We start from the raw sequence: 13,408 nt of genomic DNA on the forward strand, positions 1-13,408 counted from the left end.
ATGTACAGAGGTTGAGATGTAAAATAAAATTTCTTATTATTATATCAGAGTGAAAAGAACCTTCGCTTATATATGGGTTTAATATTTCTTCTTTTAGTGTAGAAATTAAATTTATGCAAAAAAAGTAGAAATATTTTTCCACGCACACATGATCATTTGACACTAATGTCAAAAACGGAAAAGTCTAATATGAGAGAGCTAGCCTCATTATAATGTGGATGTTTCCGGCTCGAATATGATTGCCTCCTGTGAAGGATACATGTGGTTTATCAAAAAAAAAAGTTTGACACTTTATCCGAACAATTAATCTCCGTCAATCTTATGGTTATAAGTTATTGAGAATTAATAATTAATTAATAAGTGTTATCTAATAAACAGTGCTCGAGATTTGCCAATAATAATATTGGTTAAAGTATACTTATAATAGAATTGTAGAATGTTTTATTTTTATTTTTTTTAAAAGGGATAAGATATTATATTTATTTTTTTATGTCTACTTTATCTATATTTTTAAATATGGTTAGATCATAATCTTAATTAATGATGGGAGGAGAGAAAAAAAGGTGAAAATTAATTGAGATTGTACTCTATCGATGTTAGAAGAAACTAGGCAAAATAAGCACGAAAATAAGTAGTTATAATATCCAATCCTAAAAATGAATACGCATAAAATATGTTAGTGAATATTTTGTACAGAAATGGCAAAATTAGTGAAAATGAAATAACGGATAAAATAGAGATTTAAGAATTCAAAGTACAATTTCCTTTAACTTATGTTTTTAATAAAATTGTTATCTTCGTATTATTAAACCAATTAATAATTACGAATATTAAATTCAAATAAACAATCCTATAGTAGAAGAAGCACAACATTTAATATTCAGAAGATCTTAATAGAAAAGGAGATATACTATTTTTAATAATTATTTGAAATATCTACAGGATTTTAAATTGACATAAGAATGGAGAATGATCCAATTATATTTTACAAGCTATAAACAGTGATAATGCAGATAAATGGTTAGATAGCGTGGAAGATAAATTAAAATATAGACTAAATATCATTTTTGGTCTCTAACAAAAAAACATGATCCTCACATTAGTCCTTTACAAAAAAGAATTAGTCTCGAGGTCTCTAAGAAATTCAAAGTGGACCCAGTTGGCTTTTTGACCCTTATGACCCTTAATTAATAACTAATTACCAAATTGCCCTTCATTCTAAACTATTTCGAAAATTTACCCTCCCCAACAAACATAACACCAATCTGTCCCTGTTTGACCGTTGACCACGAAGCCTACCCGGGTACACCATTACCTACCCGGGTAATTTTTGAAACTTTTTATCTACCCGAGTATGTAGGGGTGTACCCGGGTAGAGTTCTTGAATCTGGGAAAATGGTTGAATTATTTACCCGGGTAAGGAGCAGTGTACCCGGGTAAACATCGACGGTAGGGTTTTAAAATACCCCAGCAGCCCCATTTCGAAAACCCACAAAAGGGGTACCCGAGTAGAGCTGCTGAAGGAGTGTCTTCTTGAGCGATTTCAGGCATAATCTTGCACCAATTCGTCTTGTTTCTGATCATCATTCGCGGACCTTGCAACCTCTCTGCCTTCTACCGATTGAAATCGATCAAAGGTGCATTTTTTTTTTCAGTTTTTTCAATTATGTTATGATTTCTGTTCTGATTCATTGTATTTTCGTTTATATCATTTGATTCTGTCCGAATTATTTTATCAATTTGTATGTCATACGCTTACCCTAACCCTAACCCTAACCCTGAATCTAACCCTAACCTTAACCCTAACATGTATCTAATTTCTGATTTTGGTTATTTTTTCAGTTTAATAGTGTGACACAATGACCTCTCGACGCGTTTCAAAGCTGCCAGTGACCCATTCCGAGAGAAGAACCAAGAGTCGTCACGATGGGTCGTCATCCTCTCAGCCCCAGGCTGCTTCGAGTCAGGCTCCGGACTTGACGTTCAGATATTTGTTTGAGGATGACATACCTTCACACGAGAAGTTCGTGAAGTTTTTCATGACCCGGAAGATCTGCGAACCGAAATCACTGGATTCGGCATTCTTCAACCTAGAGCGTTTTGACATTGTGCCGCTTCTTGAGCAGACACATTTACTTCACCTGGCGGAGATGCGGTGCCCATACTCGGAGGTTATGGTAAGAGCCTTCTACCAGAACCTTGGCTACTCGCAAGGCGAGCTGACTTCCCGTGTCTGCAGGATTGATATCATCTTTTTCAATCCCTTCACGTCTCTTGACGAAATACTCAACGAGTCTACTGAATGTCATCTTGACCAATGCAGTTATAGGCAGATTTCGTGCTCCACGAAGCACCTTATTCACACACTCAGATAGGTTAGTTGTCATATGACCAAACCTACGTCCTGTCTCATCATATGACCTGCACCATTGCTCTTTCAGAATCACATCCAACCATGAAGCAACTTCAGGATTGTTCTCGATAAATTCCTTGTATCTAATGTCGAAATTTATCTTTGAACATGTGTACCCTGCAAAAAACCATGACATATGCATTGGTTAGTGAATTTCATCAACGTTTTCTTCAAATGGTTGAAAATGTGAGTAATTATACCGTACATTACCTAATTTCATCAACATTTTCTTCAATTCCACATTCCTAAAACGGGTATTGAAGTTGCTTCCGATGTGACGTAGACAAAATACATGATAAGCATATGGAGGCTGCAACCCTCCATGATCTTTCACTGCCCTTATGATGCTTCGATGACGATCGGATATTAGACAAATACCATGCCTATGTGTGACATGAAAACGTAAAAGGCTAAGAAACCAGGACCAATCATCCAACCTCTCACCTGGAGGAACAACAACAAAGTCAATAGGGATGAGCTCAGAAATTATTTACAGTATGAAGTGGCAAAGAAGGGTCACATGCTTTCACATACCCCAAAGCAAAATTATTTACTCACCTGGAGGAACAACAACAAAGGCAATAGGGAGCAGAAATCCATCTCCATCCTGAGATGTTGCAATCAATAGAGTACCTCTGTACTTCCCATACAGATGAGTGCCGTCAATTTGAATTATAGGCTTGCAGTGTTTGAATGCTTCAATGCATTGGTGAAATATCCAAAAAACCCTTTGAAATACGGCCCTGTCTGTATAAACCCGACGTTCATCAAAACATTGATTTGTATCAAGCTTGAACACAGAACCCACATTCACCTCCGTCATATACTTCAGCCAATTTGGCAAGAATCCGTACGATTTCTCCCAGTCACCAAACAACTTAACGATGGCCTTCATTTTTGCCTTCCAGGCCTTCCTGTACGTTATGTTGTATCCATATGTTCCCTGTATCCTCTCCTGTATGAGAGCTGGTCTTGTGGATGGATCTTCCTTTAACATATCTGGAAAAAAAAATAACTTCACCATATTCTCAATTAATATGAATCATTAAATACACAGTAGAATACATACTCATTATAGCCGCACAAATGACATTTGAATCCAACTGCCTATGATCCTGTGCTAGGCCTTGATTTAGGCATGTGTGACCTTGACCCCATTTACGGACCACCCAATTAGCTCCCTTCTTCGGCTTAATTTCCCTCATATACCAAGGACAACCGTCAGCATGGTTTTTACACTTCATAACAAATCTTGCTTTTTGCAACTATGGCTGTCTGCGTCCCTTCATACAATGTATCTTCACAGCATGTTGCAATTCTGGTTTGGACCCAAATTCTTGTTGCACAAATAACGGATCTCCTAACTTCCAACCTCCGTGCAAGTCATCATCGCCATATAGGATCTCCAACTCGTCATTAGGGTGCGCCCAGTTAATGAATGAATAATGTTGGCTTTCATTCCAGAATGGCTCCTCAGACCCTGCATTTAAAGATCAACTTTCATTTGTCTGAATGAATACCACCACAAATAATAAATTGTCTAAAGCAAATGTTCAAATTTAATAACTCACCACTACTGACTGGGTCGACATGAAGTGGTGACAAGGCTGGGGTACCGAGACTTACGGCGCTCATGTCAGCCTCAAAATTACCGTCCACGTCAGTGTCTGACGAATCACCTTCTGGAATAGCACTTTCAGGTTCTCCCTCATCTTCGCTGTCCACATAGTCCTCGTCTTCATCCTCATCCAATGCTACCTGAGGAGGTGCAGAAGATCGTACAACTGTATCTTCTTGACCGGTACAGTGTGCAGTAGTGGTTGTATGCACCGGTAAAGATGAAGATTGTCCAACATCAACTTCAACATATATCTCAATATATTTTAATACTTTCCATTCTACAAACGCATCTGTTACGAACTCCACATCTTCATCATCATTTATATCGTTTCCAATGTAGTATATTGTATCCATATCCACTACAGTCTCTAACCTGGCTATCATGCGGTGGATGGAATGTATGCCTTCTGACCCCATTTTTTGAAGAATTCTCTCCTTCAGTTCATTGCATGTAGTGCCCACTTTGATTTTCATCGTTTTTGTTTTTCCTTCAAATCGGACACCGTTCGGACCTTCAAAATGCCTCCCATTGTAGTAAATAACTATAGGAACCATGTTTGGACTTGAACTCATCTTTCACACAAAAATTAGATCTAGGTTTTGGGTTTGGAGGTTGGTTCGGATTTTTGAGCACAAAATGGGAGTGTGGAGATGTAATCTCAATGTCCCACCAAGATTCAGCTTTCTGAAATGATGAGATGAAATATGTGTGATGTTTCGGATTAGAGAGGGTAAGAGAGAGAGATTTGGGGTTTCAAAAACCCTATACCTCGCAACAATGGCCGAAACCCATACATATTGGGGTTTCTGGACGCGATTTACCCGGGTACACTGATCCATACCCGGGTAAATAATTCAACCATTTTCCCAGATTCAAGAACTCTACCCGGGTACACTCCTACATACTCGGGTAGATAAAAATTTTTCAAAAATTACCCGGGTAGGTAATGGTGTACCCGGGTAGGCTTCGTGGTCAACGGTCAAACAGGGGCAGATTGGTGTTATGTTTGTTGGGGAGGGTAAATTTTCGAAATAGTTTTGAATGAAGGGCAATTTGGTAATTAATTATTAATTAAGGGTCATAAGGGTCAAAAAGCCGGACCCAGTTAGTTGAAATCGTGGTCCTTCACAAATTCAAAAAAAATCCATGTTAGTCCCTTAAAAGAACTAAAATGAGTCCACTTTGAATTTCATAGAAACCAACTGACTAATTTTTTTTAAAAAAAAACTAAAGTGGAGACCGTATTTTTTGTTAAGGATCCAAAATAATATTTATTCTAAAATCCATCAAGAATACGAGATTTGAGACTTGTTCAGTTCAGTTATCATAACATTATAAGAGTTAGCTAGAAATAGATTGTTAAGATCAAACGTCACTATTTGGAACATTGCAAAGTTAGGTTAGGAATATTACCAAGGCAGGCTTTGCAAAAGAATTTATGATATTGATGGAGACAATTTTATTTCTCCTTGAGAAAGATGATGTCCCAATTATCAAACCCTAAAGTGGTGTTTGGTTCAAGGATTCTTCATTGTTTCCTAGCAAAGTGATTCCCACATATCCAATTGTCCATGTTTGGTTCATCGATTTCTTCAATTTTACCCAGCAAAGTGAGTTGCCTAGTTGTCATGTTTTGCATGTAAAAAGTAACAAAATGACGGTTCTAGAAAGCATTATTAAAGGTGGTATTTGTCTTTGAGAACTTGATAAGTGAAAAGTGGTACAAATAGGTGACACAATTACCCCCACATGTGAAAAGGATAATTGGTCTTATAGGGTTATTTTTAAAAGGCTAATTTTGTAATTTTAATAAATTTTTCCATCAATATTTTATTTTCAACCAAACACACATTCAGGAATTTCACTCAAATTTTCCTAGTAAAATTTTGTCCAACCAAACAACTTTTTTAAAATTTTACTATCTATCTCACTTTTCCTGCAGATCCCCAGTAAAAATTTTTTTCACCTGAACCAAACACCACCTAAAATAAAAGAAAAAAGAGAATAAGGAACGGGGGATAAGAGATAAGCACGAGAAAAGATGGAGGGCATTTTTGAGATATCTATGCGTTTGTATGAGACCCCTATTTTAGGAGCACATCTTGGGTATTACGGTAGTCCCAATTAGTGGGTGTAATATTGGTATTCAGACTATTATGTATTATGGGTAGTATATAGTATAAGGGAAAAGTGTGTATAATTTTAAAGGATGTAAAGTTGTGTCATTTTAAGAGAGAGAGAAAGAGATAGATTAAGGAGGAGAGAGAGTTGACAGAAAAAATAAAGGTGTGGATCCCACCTCTTTGTGAGAGTGAAAAGATGTAAGTTATGTAATTTTAAATGATAGACATTTTTCCTATAGTATAAATATAAAAGTGAGTTTTTTTTTTCTATCTTCAATAGAAAAGGTGACATGACATGCTGTTATTGGTCTGTACATACGTCGGTTGTATGCTAGATTTTTTTCCTATTTTAGGGTCTTCAAAGGGGATTTTTTTAACATGCGGGCATGTTTGATTGGACGCTCTTTTTCTAAAAAAAAAAAAATCTCTTTTATTTATACTCTTCTCTTTTTTTTTAAATTCCTTCTCAGTCTTTTTTTTTTTTTTTTTCTATTTTTGAACAAGTTCCACCAAGGTCGGGACCGTAAAAAATGAGTTCCTTCGAAGGATGGTGGCACATAGGGATTAAAGGGGTAAATTTGATCTTTTCGAGCACATGGGTAGTTCAAAAAATTAAAATTTTAGTGATTAAAGATCACTTGCAAGACACCCATTATTTCATATTAGGAAAAAACTAGTCTTATGCCATAGGAGATAGGTTTATTTTCCTATAGAGATATCGATCCTTGAGCTTTTTTATTTTTTATTTTTTTATTTTATAATTATGCGGGTCCCACCACATGATTGTGAGAGTGGTAGGAGATACTTCTCTCCTATTGATGGAGATTAATAAAGCCCTTCGTATTACCGTAAACTTTGAGGGGGATGTGAACGTGGGTATAATTTTCTGTATTAATAATTGAAGTGATATAATATAATAGTGGCCTAGTGGGGCACATGTCCTCCATTTTTATTTTTTTCTTCCTAAAATGAGAAGTTTTCCCTCTATGCCTCGATCTGATGTCAAATGTACTTCAGTGTTTCTCATTCCATGACAAGTTTCCTTTTTCTCTGGATGCCCATTCTTTTGTATATAACAGTAAAGAATGTGTGATTCATGTGGAATGGAACAAGCCTCTTCAGTCTTCAAAAAGCTGGCTTCTTTGTTTTCAAACTTGAAACCTTTGAATCTGAATGTGTGTTTGAAACATTTGGGTTTGAAGTTTCATTTCAGTTCTTAGGTTGCTCTCTCATTCATTCCTTCTGTTGCTTACGGTAAGTTTTCTCCTTTCTTGTCGTCTCTATTCTTTCTTTTTACATTGTGGTTGCTATTCTTTATTTTTTACTTATTAGGAGTTATTTTTGTCAAACTAATTGCAAAGTATTTTAGTGAGGAAGATTCAAACTAATTGCTGTCTTAAATTTCTTTATAATTATTTTTTCTTTTTCAGAATTATCGTTCAAAGCCGTGAAATGGATTTATCATTTATTTATTGTTGTGTCTGATCCTTCAAAAGTCGTTATCTGATTTGATTATTGTCATGTTAATTGAGGCTGAGGACACAAATCATACAAGCCAGAAAAAATGTCGTGTTTTTGTTATGTCTTTGAGACAATGGGATACTCATTTCTTATTCATTTGTCTCGTTTATCATCAACATCTATTGTCACATTTTTCATTTTGTCTTTGAGAAATTGGAATATTTTTAACGCTCCGTTTGAAGCCGGTTTGTTAACTAATAATATGGTAATAAAAGTGCAACTTAGTTAAATTAGTGGAATATCATTGACTACGTGATTTAACTTTTTTTCCTTATATTTTATTTTATTCCTTTATGTAATTGCCACAAATATCTTATTGTAACCTTTTATAAACTGAACATAATCTATACTTGATAAATTGATTCTTTCCATGGTATACGAGCTTCCGTGGTCAAGTGGTCACTAGTTCAATTCTCACCGTCTCCCATTCTCTTAATAAAAATTATTAATTATTGTGAACTTTCTTAGCATAGGTAGTCTGAGCCTGATGCATCATCTACTCTCCAAGTCCAATGAATTTTTGTGTGAGAGGACGTATTAGAGATATATAACACTGTTAAAGTCACCTTATTCCAACAGCTTAAACTTTTGGGTTGAATTTGTTCTTTATAAACATCATCCCAAACTAGTTGTGGATTTATGTAAAAAATATGCTTTTGGCCGGTTGATCCACATGCTTGGTGGTTGCATCCACGTTTTCTTAATTATATGATTCTTTCTTTCCCTTGGGTCATTTGGGTTTGTATTCTCTCCTACTCTCACTTTCTTTAGATTTCAATTTCAATACCCAGTGCTTTGATTATACACTTTTTTGTGTTAGAGGAATTATGGAGGTCAAAAGCACAAACCAGATAGAGGCAGGCACTGATTCCAATTATGACAGAAAAGCTGAGATAAAAGCATTTGATGATTCAAAAGCTGGTGTTAAAGGTATTGTAGATTCTGGGGTGAAAAAGATCCCACGCATGTTCCATTCTGGCAAGTTTGTAGACACCACTGAAAACTCAACCAGTGATTCCATGTTGAGTGTTCCCATCATAGACCTCAGAGACATACACAACAGTCAAGCTCTACATACAGAAGTTGTTACCAAAATTCAAAGTGCATGCCACGAGTGGGGATTTTTCCAAGTGATTAATCATGGAATTCCAATCAGCGTTATGGATGAGATGGTTGATGGAATCCGTAGGTTTCATGAACAAGATGCTGATGTTAGGAAACAATTTTACACTCGAGATTTAAAAAGTAAAATCATATATAATTCCAATACTAGTCTGTTCCGAGACAAATATGCTAACTGGAGAGATACAATTGGATGTTCTATGGCTCCTTATCCACCCAAACCTGAAGAATTGCCTGCAGTATTTAGGTAATGAGTTAGTACTGTACTTAGATTTTATAGTACTTTATAATTTTGCAAAAATGGTTTCTGTTTGCCTTTGTATTTTTTGTTATATATCTAGCTATGTTGTCAATAAGAAGATTATGGAGTTAGGCCTTACTGCTTGCCAATTATTTGTTACAAGGAGAACATTTCATATCTGATATATGTTTTTTTTTTGGGTATTGGTCACTTTTGCATTTTAGTTTCAGAAACTGTTAATTTGAACAATTTGTAATTCTTGATGAATTGTTTATGTACTTGCAGAGACATTATGATTGAATATTCGGAGAAAATAATGTTACTGGGTTGTACAATTTTTGAGTTATTGTCAGATGCTCTTGGCCTTCATCCATCTTACCTCAAAGAATTGAATTGTGCTAAAGGACTTTTTAATCAGGGTCATTACTACCCACCATGCCCTGAACCTGAATTAACTATGGGCACGTCCAAGCACACTGATAGTGACTTCATGACAATAGTTCTACAAGACCAACTGGGTGGTCTTCAAGTTCTTCATAAGGATCAATGGTTTAATGTTCCTCCTGTGCATGGAGCTCTTGTTGTAAACATAGGAGATCTTCTACAAGTAAGTATTCTAGTGGTAATTATTTAGCATTTTCAGTAGTTGTTATGTTTCCTATTGATAAATTGTATTAAGATAACTACAAAAGATAAAATATATACATCAAATCCAGTGAGATGATTTTATGGTTTGGGCTAGCTTTTTAAATATGTATTGTTATGAACCTGCATAATGAGCTTATCAGCCTTAGATATTGAGCCTTGTCCTGTCTCAGGTGAATCTCTCTTGAAACCTTAATCTTTCTAGGCTCTAGCTATTATTATGCGCGCACACCCCTTTTTTTCTCTGTCTCTTGTTTGTGCACTGTGATCTATCACTTTACACAGCTGTTACCTCTATAAAACTGCAAGCTTATAGATCCTACAGAAATCTTGATCCGTTAGGATCAAAAATGTATATTGAAAGATGTATGGATGATAAAAAATTTTATCACCAAATGAAGAAAAACTTAAGGAATGAACAAGGCCTTGGGAAGAATTGACTAAGTTTTATCAAAGATGTAACCGTGTCATTGCATATGACTTGCCACTATGCCTAGGTATTATATTTTTCTTTGATATGGCTTTCAGTGGTTCATAAACAATTAACCTTTTCTGTGTTTACATTTCTTGCTCCATAGACATTAGACATTACTATAGGTGCTTGTTGGTCATAATTCACAAATGTGCTTATGTTTGCTCATAGGAAAAAAATAAAAATAAAATATTAACATGCTTCTTCGTAGCAACAGTTTGTGAGGACTATATTTATGCATTCCTTGCTATTGTTGCAGCTTATAACAAATGACAGTTTCGTTAGTGTTTATCATCGGGTCTTATCAAGTCATAGAGGGCCAAGAGTTTCAGTAGCTAGCTTCTTTGTAAATTCTCGTGATCCAGATGAAGTTACACCAAAGGTTTATGGTCCAATTAAGGAATTGTTATCAGAAGAAAACCCACCAATCTATAGGGACACTACCATAATTGATTTCATGGCACATCATTTTGCAAAAGGGCTTGATGGGAACTCTGCCTTGCAGCCTTTCAGGTTGTGAAAAGAACAAATTTCGACACCAAAAAAACTTGATACAAACTTATGCACTCTTGAGTCTTGATTCTCGTGGAGCTTGCTGTAATGTTATTATTACTTGTGCCTTTAGTAGTATTGTAATTTTTTTCTTAAAACAGAATAAGAATTTGTTTTACTAGTTAACTCTATTACAAATATCTCACTTCCTTATCCTTACATTTTTTTAACCCTTTTTACCGGATAATTTTATCTCAAAATTCTCCGTCGGATTGAAAGTTTAATATCATATAGATTATTACATTAGTCCAAAATTATTTAACACTTCATTGATATACATCAAGATTAATGTGACATATAAAGGGAGCAAATGAGAGCAATAATAAAACTATTTCTTCATGACTGAAAGGTTATGAGTACGAATCCAGAAAACAACTTCTTTGCAATTATGTAAGGGTAAGGCTGCGTACAATGATTTCTTCCACCTCACACTCGTTAATCGGATTTAACGGAGAGTGATTTTTTTATAAAAGGCAAAGCAAATCCCCAGTACACAAGGTTATGCAGCTTTGATTCTCCATAAAAGAGTTGTAACGTTAAACACCTTTCAATGATATGATTTTCCACAATATCCCTTACCAGGAGGTGAGAAAGTAATCTCTTAAAATAGTTATATACACAGCATTACTCAGGTGTTGCTCTGTAAGTGACAAAAAGAATACATTCTATTAGAATTCAAATAGGGAACCACCAAGCCAAACAGTCTAACAAACTCATTATTCATTTATTCTTAATTTTGACCCTTCAGCACTAATGAGAATGACATGCATCTTATCTCATTGGAATTATTTATATTGTTTGACTAAAACCATACATGTCAAGTAAACAGTCACGTTTTTATTGCCTTTGAGAAATTGGGGTCATCACCATTTGTATTCATCTACCTCAGAGAAAAATATGTCTTACGTTTGATTTGGTAAACGGAAAAAGATATTTTCATCACCTTGCTAAGTAAACAGTCACGTTTTTATAGTCTTTGAGAAATCGGAGTATTAATTTAGGAAAATACAAGTGGGGTATGTTGTCTCATGTAATATCAAAAAAATATACCCTCATTAATTTAATGGGTTTGCTTTTTCTACAGTTAGTTAATGTAGATAACTTATCTACATTGAGCTCAAAATGATGTCGTTTTGAGGCAGAAATTAGGGTATTTTTATAATTATAATTTATTTCAGGGTTATAATAGTCTTTTTCATTATAATTTTTTAATTTTTCAACTCAAAACGACGTCGTTTTGAGACCAAATGTAGATAACTTATCTACATTCACTGTAGAAACAATAAAGCCTAATTTCAACAATACTAGTAATTTCATAAATTCAATATATATCTAAACAGCATAATATAGAACAAAATCATTCAAAAAGTCTGTTTAACCAATAAAATTAGGTGAAATAGATTGAGGAGAGAAAGGGGGCTATTACACGTAGTATAAAATATAAAATAAAAATAAAAATACTATGCCAGCCTAGGAGGCTCTAAGGCCGAGCTTTTGAATTGAAGCTTGAGACATTTTTATTAAACGAGCTTTTATACAGGTCTAAGCCTGGTTCCAACAACCAATTTTAGATATGTAAGCTCAGGTCTTCATGAGCCGAGTCAAAGACCCCTGAAAGGACCCTGGTTCGTTTGCCACCCCTAATTATAATTTATTGAATCATGTCAAAAAATTAATTATTAATTTCTAATAAATTACATTTGTCAAATGTACAGAGGTTGAGATGTAAAATAAAATTTCTTATTATTATATCAGAGTGAAAAGAACCTTCGCTTATATATGGGTTTAACATTTCTTCTTTTAATGTAGAAATTAAATTTATGCAAAAAAAGTAGAAATATTTTTCCACGCACACATGATCATTTGACACTAATGTCAAAAACGGAAAAGTCTAATATGAGAGAGCTAGCCTCATTATAATGTGGATGTTTCCGGCTCGAATATGATTGCCTCCTGTGAAGGATACATGTGGTTTATCAAAAAAAAAAGTTTGACACTTTATCCGAACAATTAATCTCCGTCAATCTTGTGGTTATAAGTTATTGAGAATTAATAATTAATTAATAAGTGTTATCTAATAAACAGTGCTCGAGATTTGCCAATAATAATATTGGTTAAAGTATACTTATAATAGAATTGTAGAATGTTTTATTTTTATTTTTTTTTAAAAGGGATAAGATATTATATTTATTTTTTTATGTCTACTTTATCTATATTTTTAAATATGGTTAGATCATAATCTTAATTAATGATGGGAGGAGAGAAAAAAAGGTGAAAATTAATTGAGATTGTACTCTATCGATGTTAGAAGAAACTAGGCAAAATAAGCACGAAAATAAGTAGTTATAATATCCTATCCTAAAAATGAATACGCATAAAATATGTCAGTGAATATTTTGTACAGAAATGGCAAAATTAGTGAAAATGAAATAACGGATAAAATAGAGATTTAAGAATTCAAAGTACAATTTCCTTTAACTTATGTTTTTAATAAAATTGTTATCTTCGTATTATTAAACCAATTAATAATTACGAATATTAAATTCAAATAAACAATCCTATAGTAGAAGAAGCACAACATTTAATATTCAGAAGATCTTAATAGAAAAGGAGATATACTATTTTTAATAATTATTTGAAATATCTACAGGATTTTAAATTGACATAAGAATGGAGAATGATCCAATTATATTTTACA

The 13,408-nt window shown here is 34.2% G+C and overlaps 1 protein-coding gene across 2 annotated transcripts; it reads left to right on the forward strand.

Annotated features, from left to right (window-relative positions):
• The first annotated feature begins 8,325 nt into the window (after window positions 1–8,325).
• LOC133292111 (1-aminocyclopropane-1-carboxylate oxidase homolog 1-like) lies at window positions 8,326–10,772 on the forward strand. Of its 2 annotated transcripts, XM_061490496.1 has the most exons (4): window positions 8,341–8,416; window positions 8,499–9,047; window positions 9,327–9,648; window positions 10,418–10,772. In XM_061490496.1, exons 2-4 carry the CDS (start codon window positions 8,506–8,508, stop codon window positions 10,676–10,678), a joined length of 1,125 nt encoding a protein of 374 aa, XP_061346480.1. In that variant the 5' UTR covers window positions 8,341–8,416; window positions 8,499–8,505; the 3' UTR covers window positions 10,679–10,772. The 2 variants fall into 2 exon arrangements, with proteins under 2 accessions (XP_061346471.1, XP_061346480.1); XM_061490487.1 differs by having other exon boundaries at window positions 8,326–9,047.
• The last annotated feature ends 2,636 nt before the right edge of the window (window positions 10,773–13,408 follow it).

This window comes from Gastrolobium bilobum, unplaced genomic scaffold (genome assembly GCF_033153095.1).
Source record: "Gastrolobium bilobum isolate Gb01-03AN ecotype WA unplaced genomic scaffold, APGP_CSIRO_Gbil_v1 utg62027, whole genome shotgun sequence".
Classification (NCBI taxonomy): domain Eukaryota; kingdom Viridiplantae; phylum Streptophyta; class Magnoliopsida; order Fabales; family Fabaceae; genus Gastrolobium; species Gastrolobium bilobum.

Excerpts from the sequence above, each read along its gene's own strand:
- LOC133292111 (XM_061490487.1), top strand. The coding sequence starts at position 8,506 with ATGGAGGTCAAAAGCACAAACCAGATAGAGGCAGGCACTGATTCCAAT. Across the intron at positions 9,048-9,326 it reads GAATTGCCTGCAGTATTTAG|AGACATTATGATTGAATATT; the intron begins GTAATGAGTTAG and ends ATGTACTTGCAG. Across the intron at positions 9,649-10,417 it reads ACATAGGAGATCTTCTACAA|CTTATAACAAATGACAGTTT; the intron begins GTAAGTATTCTA and ends CTATTGTTGCAG.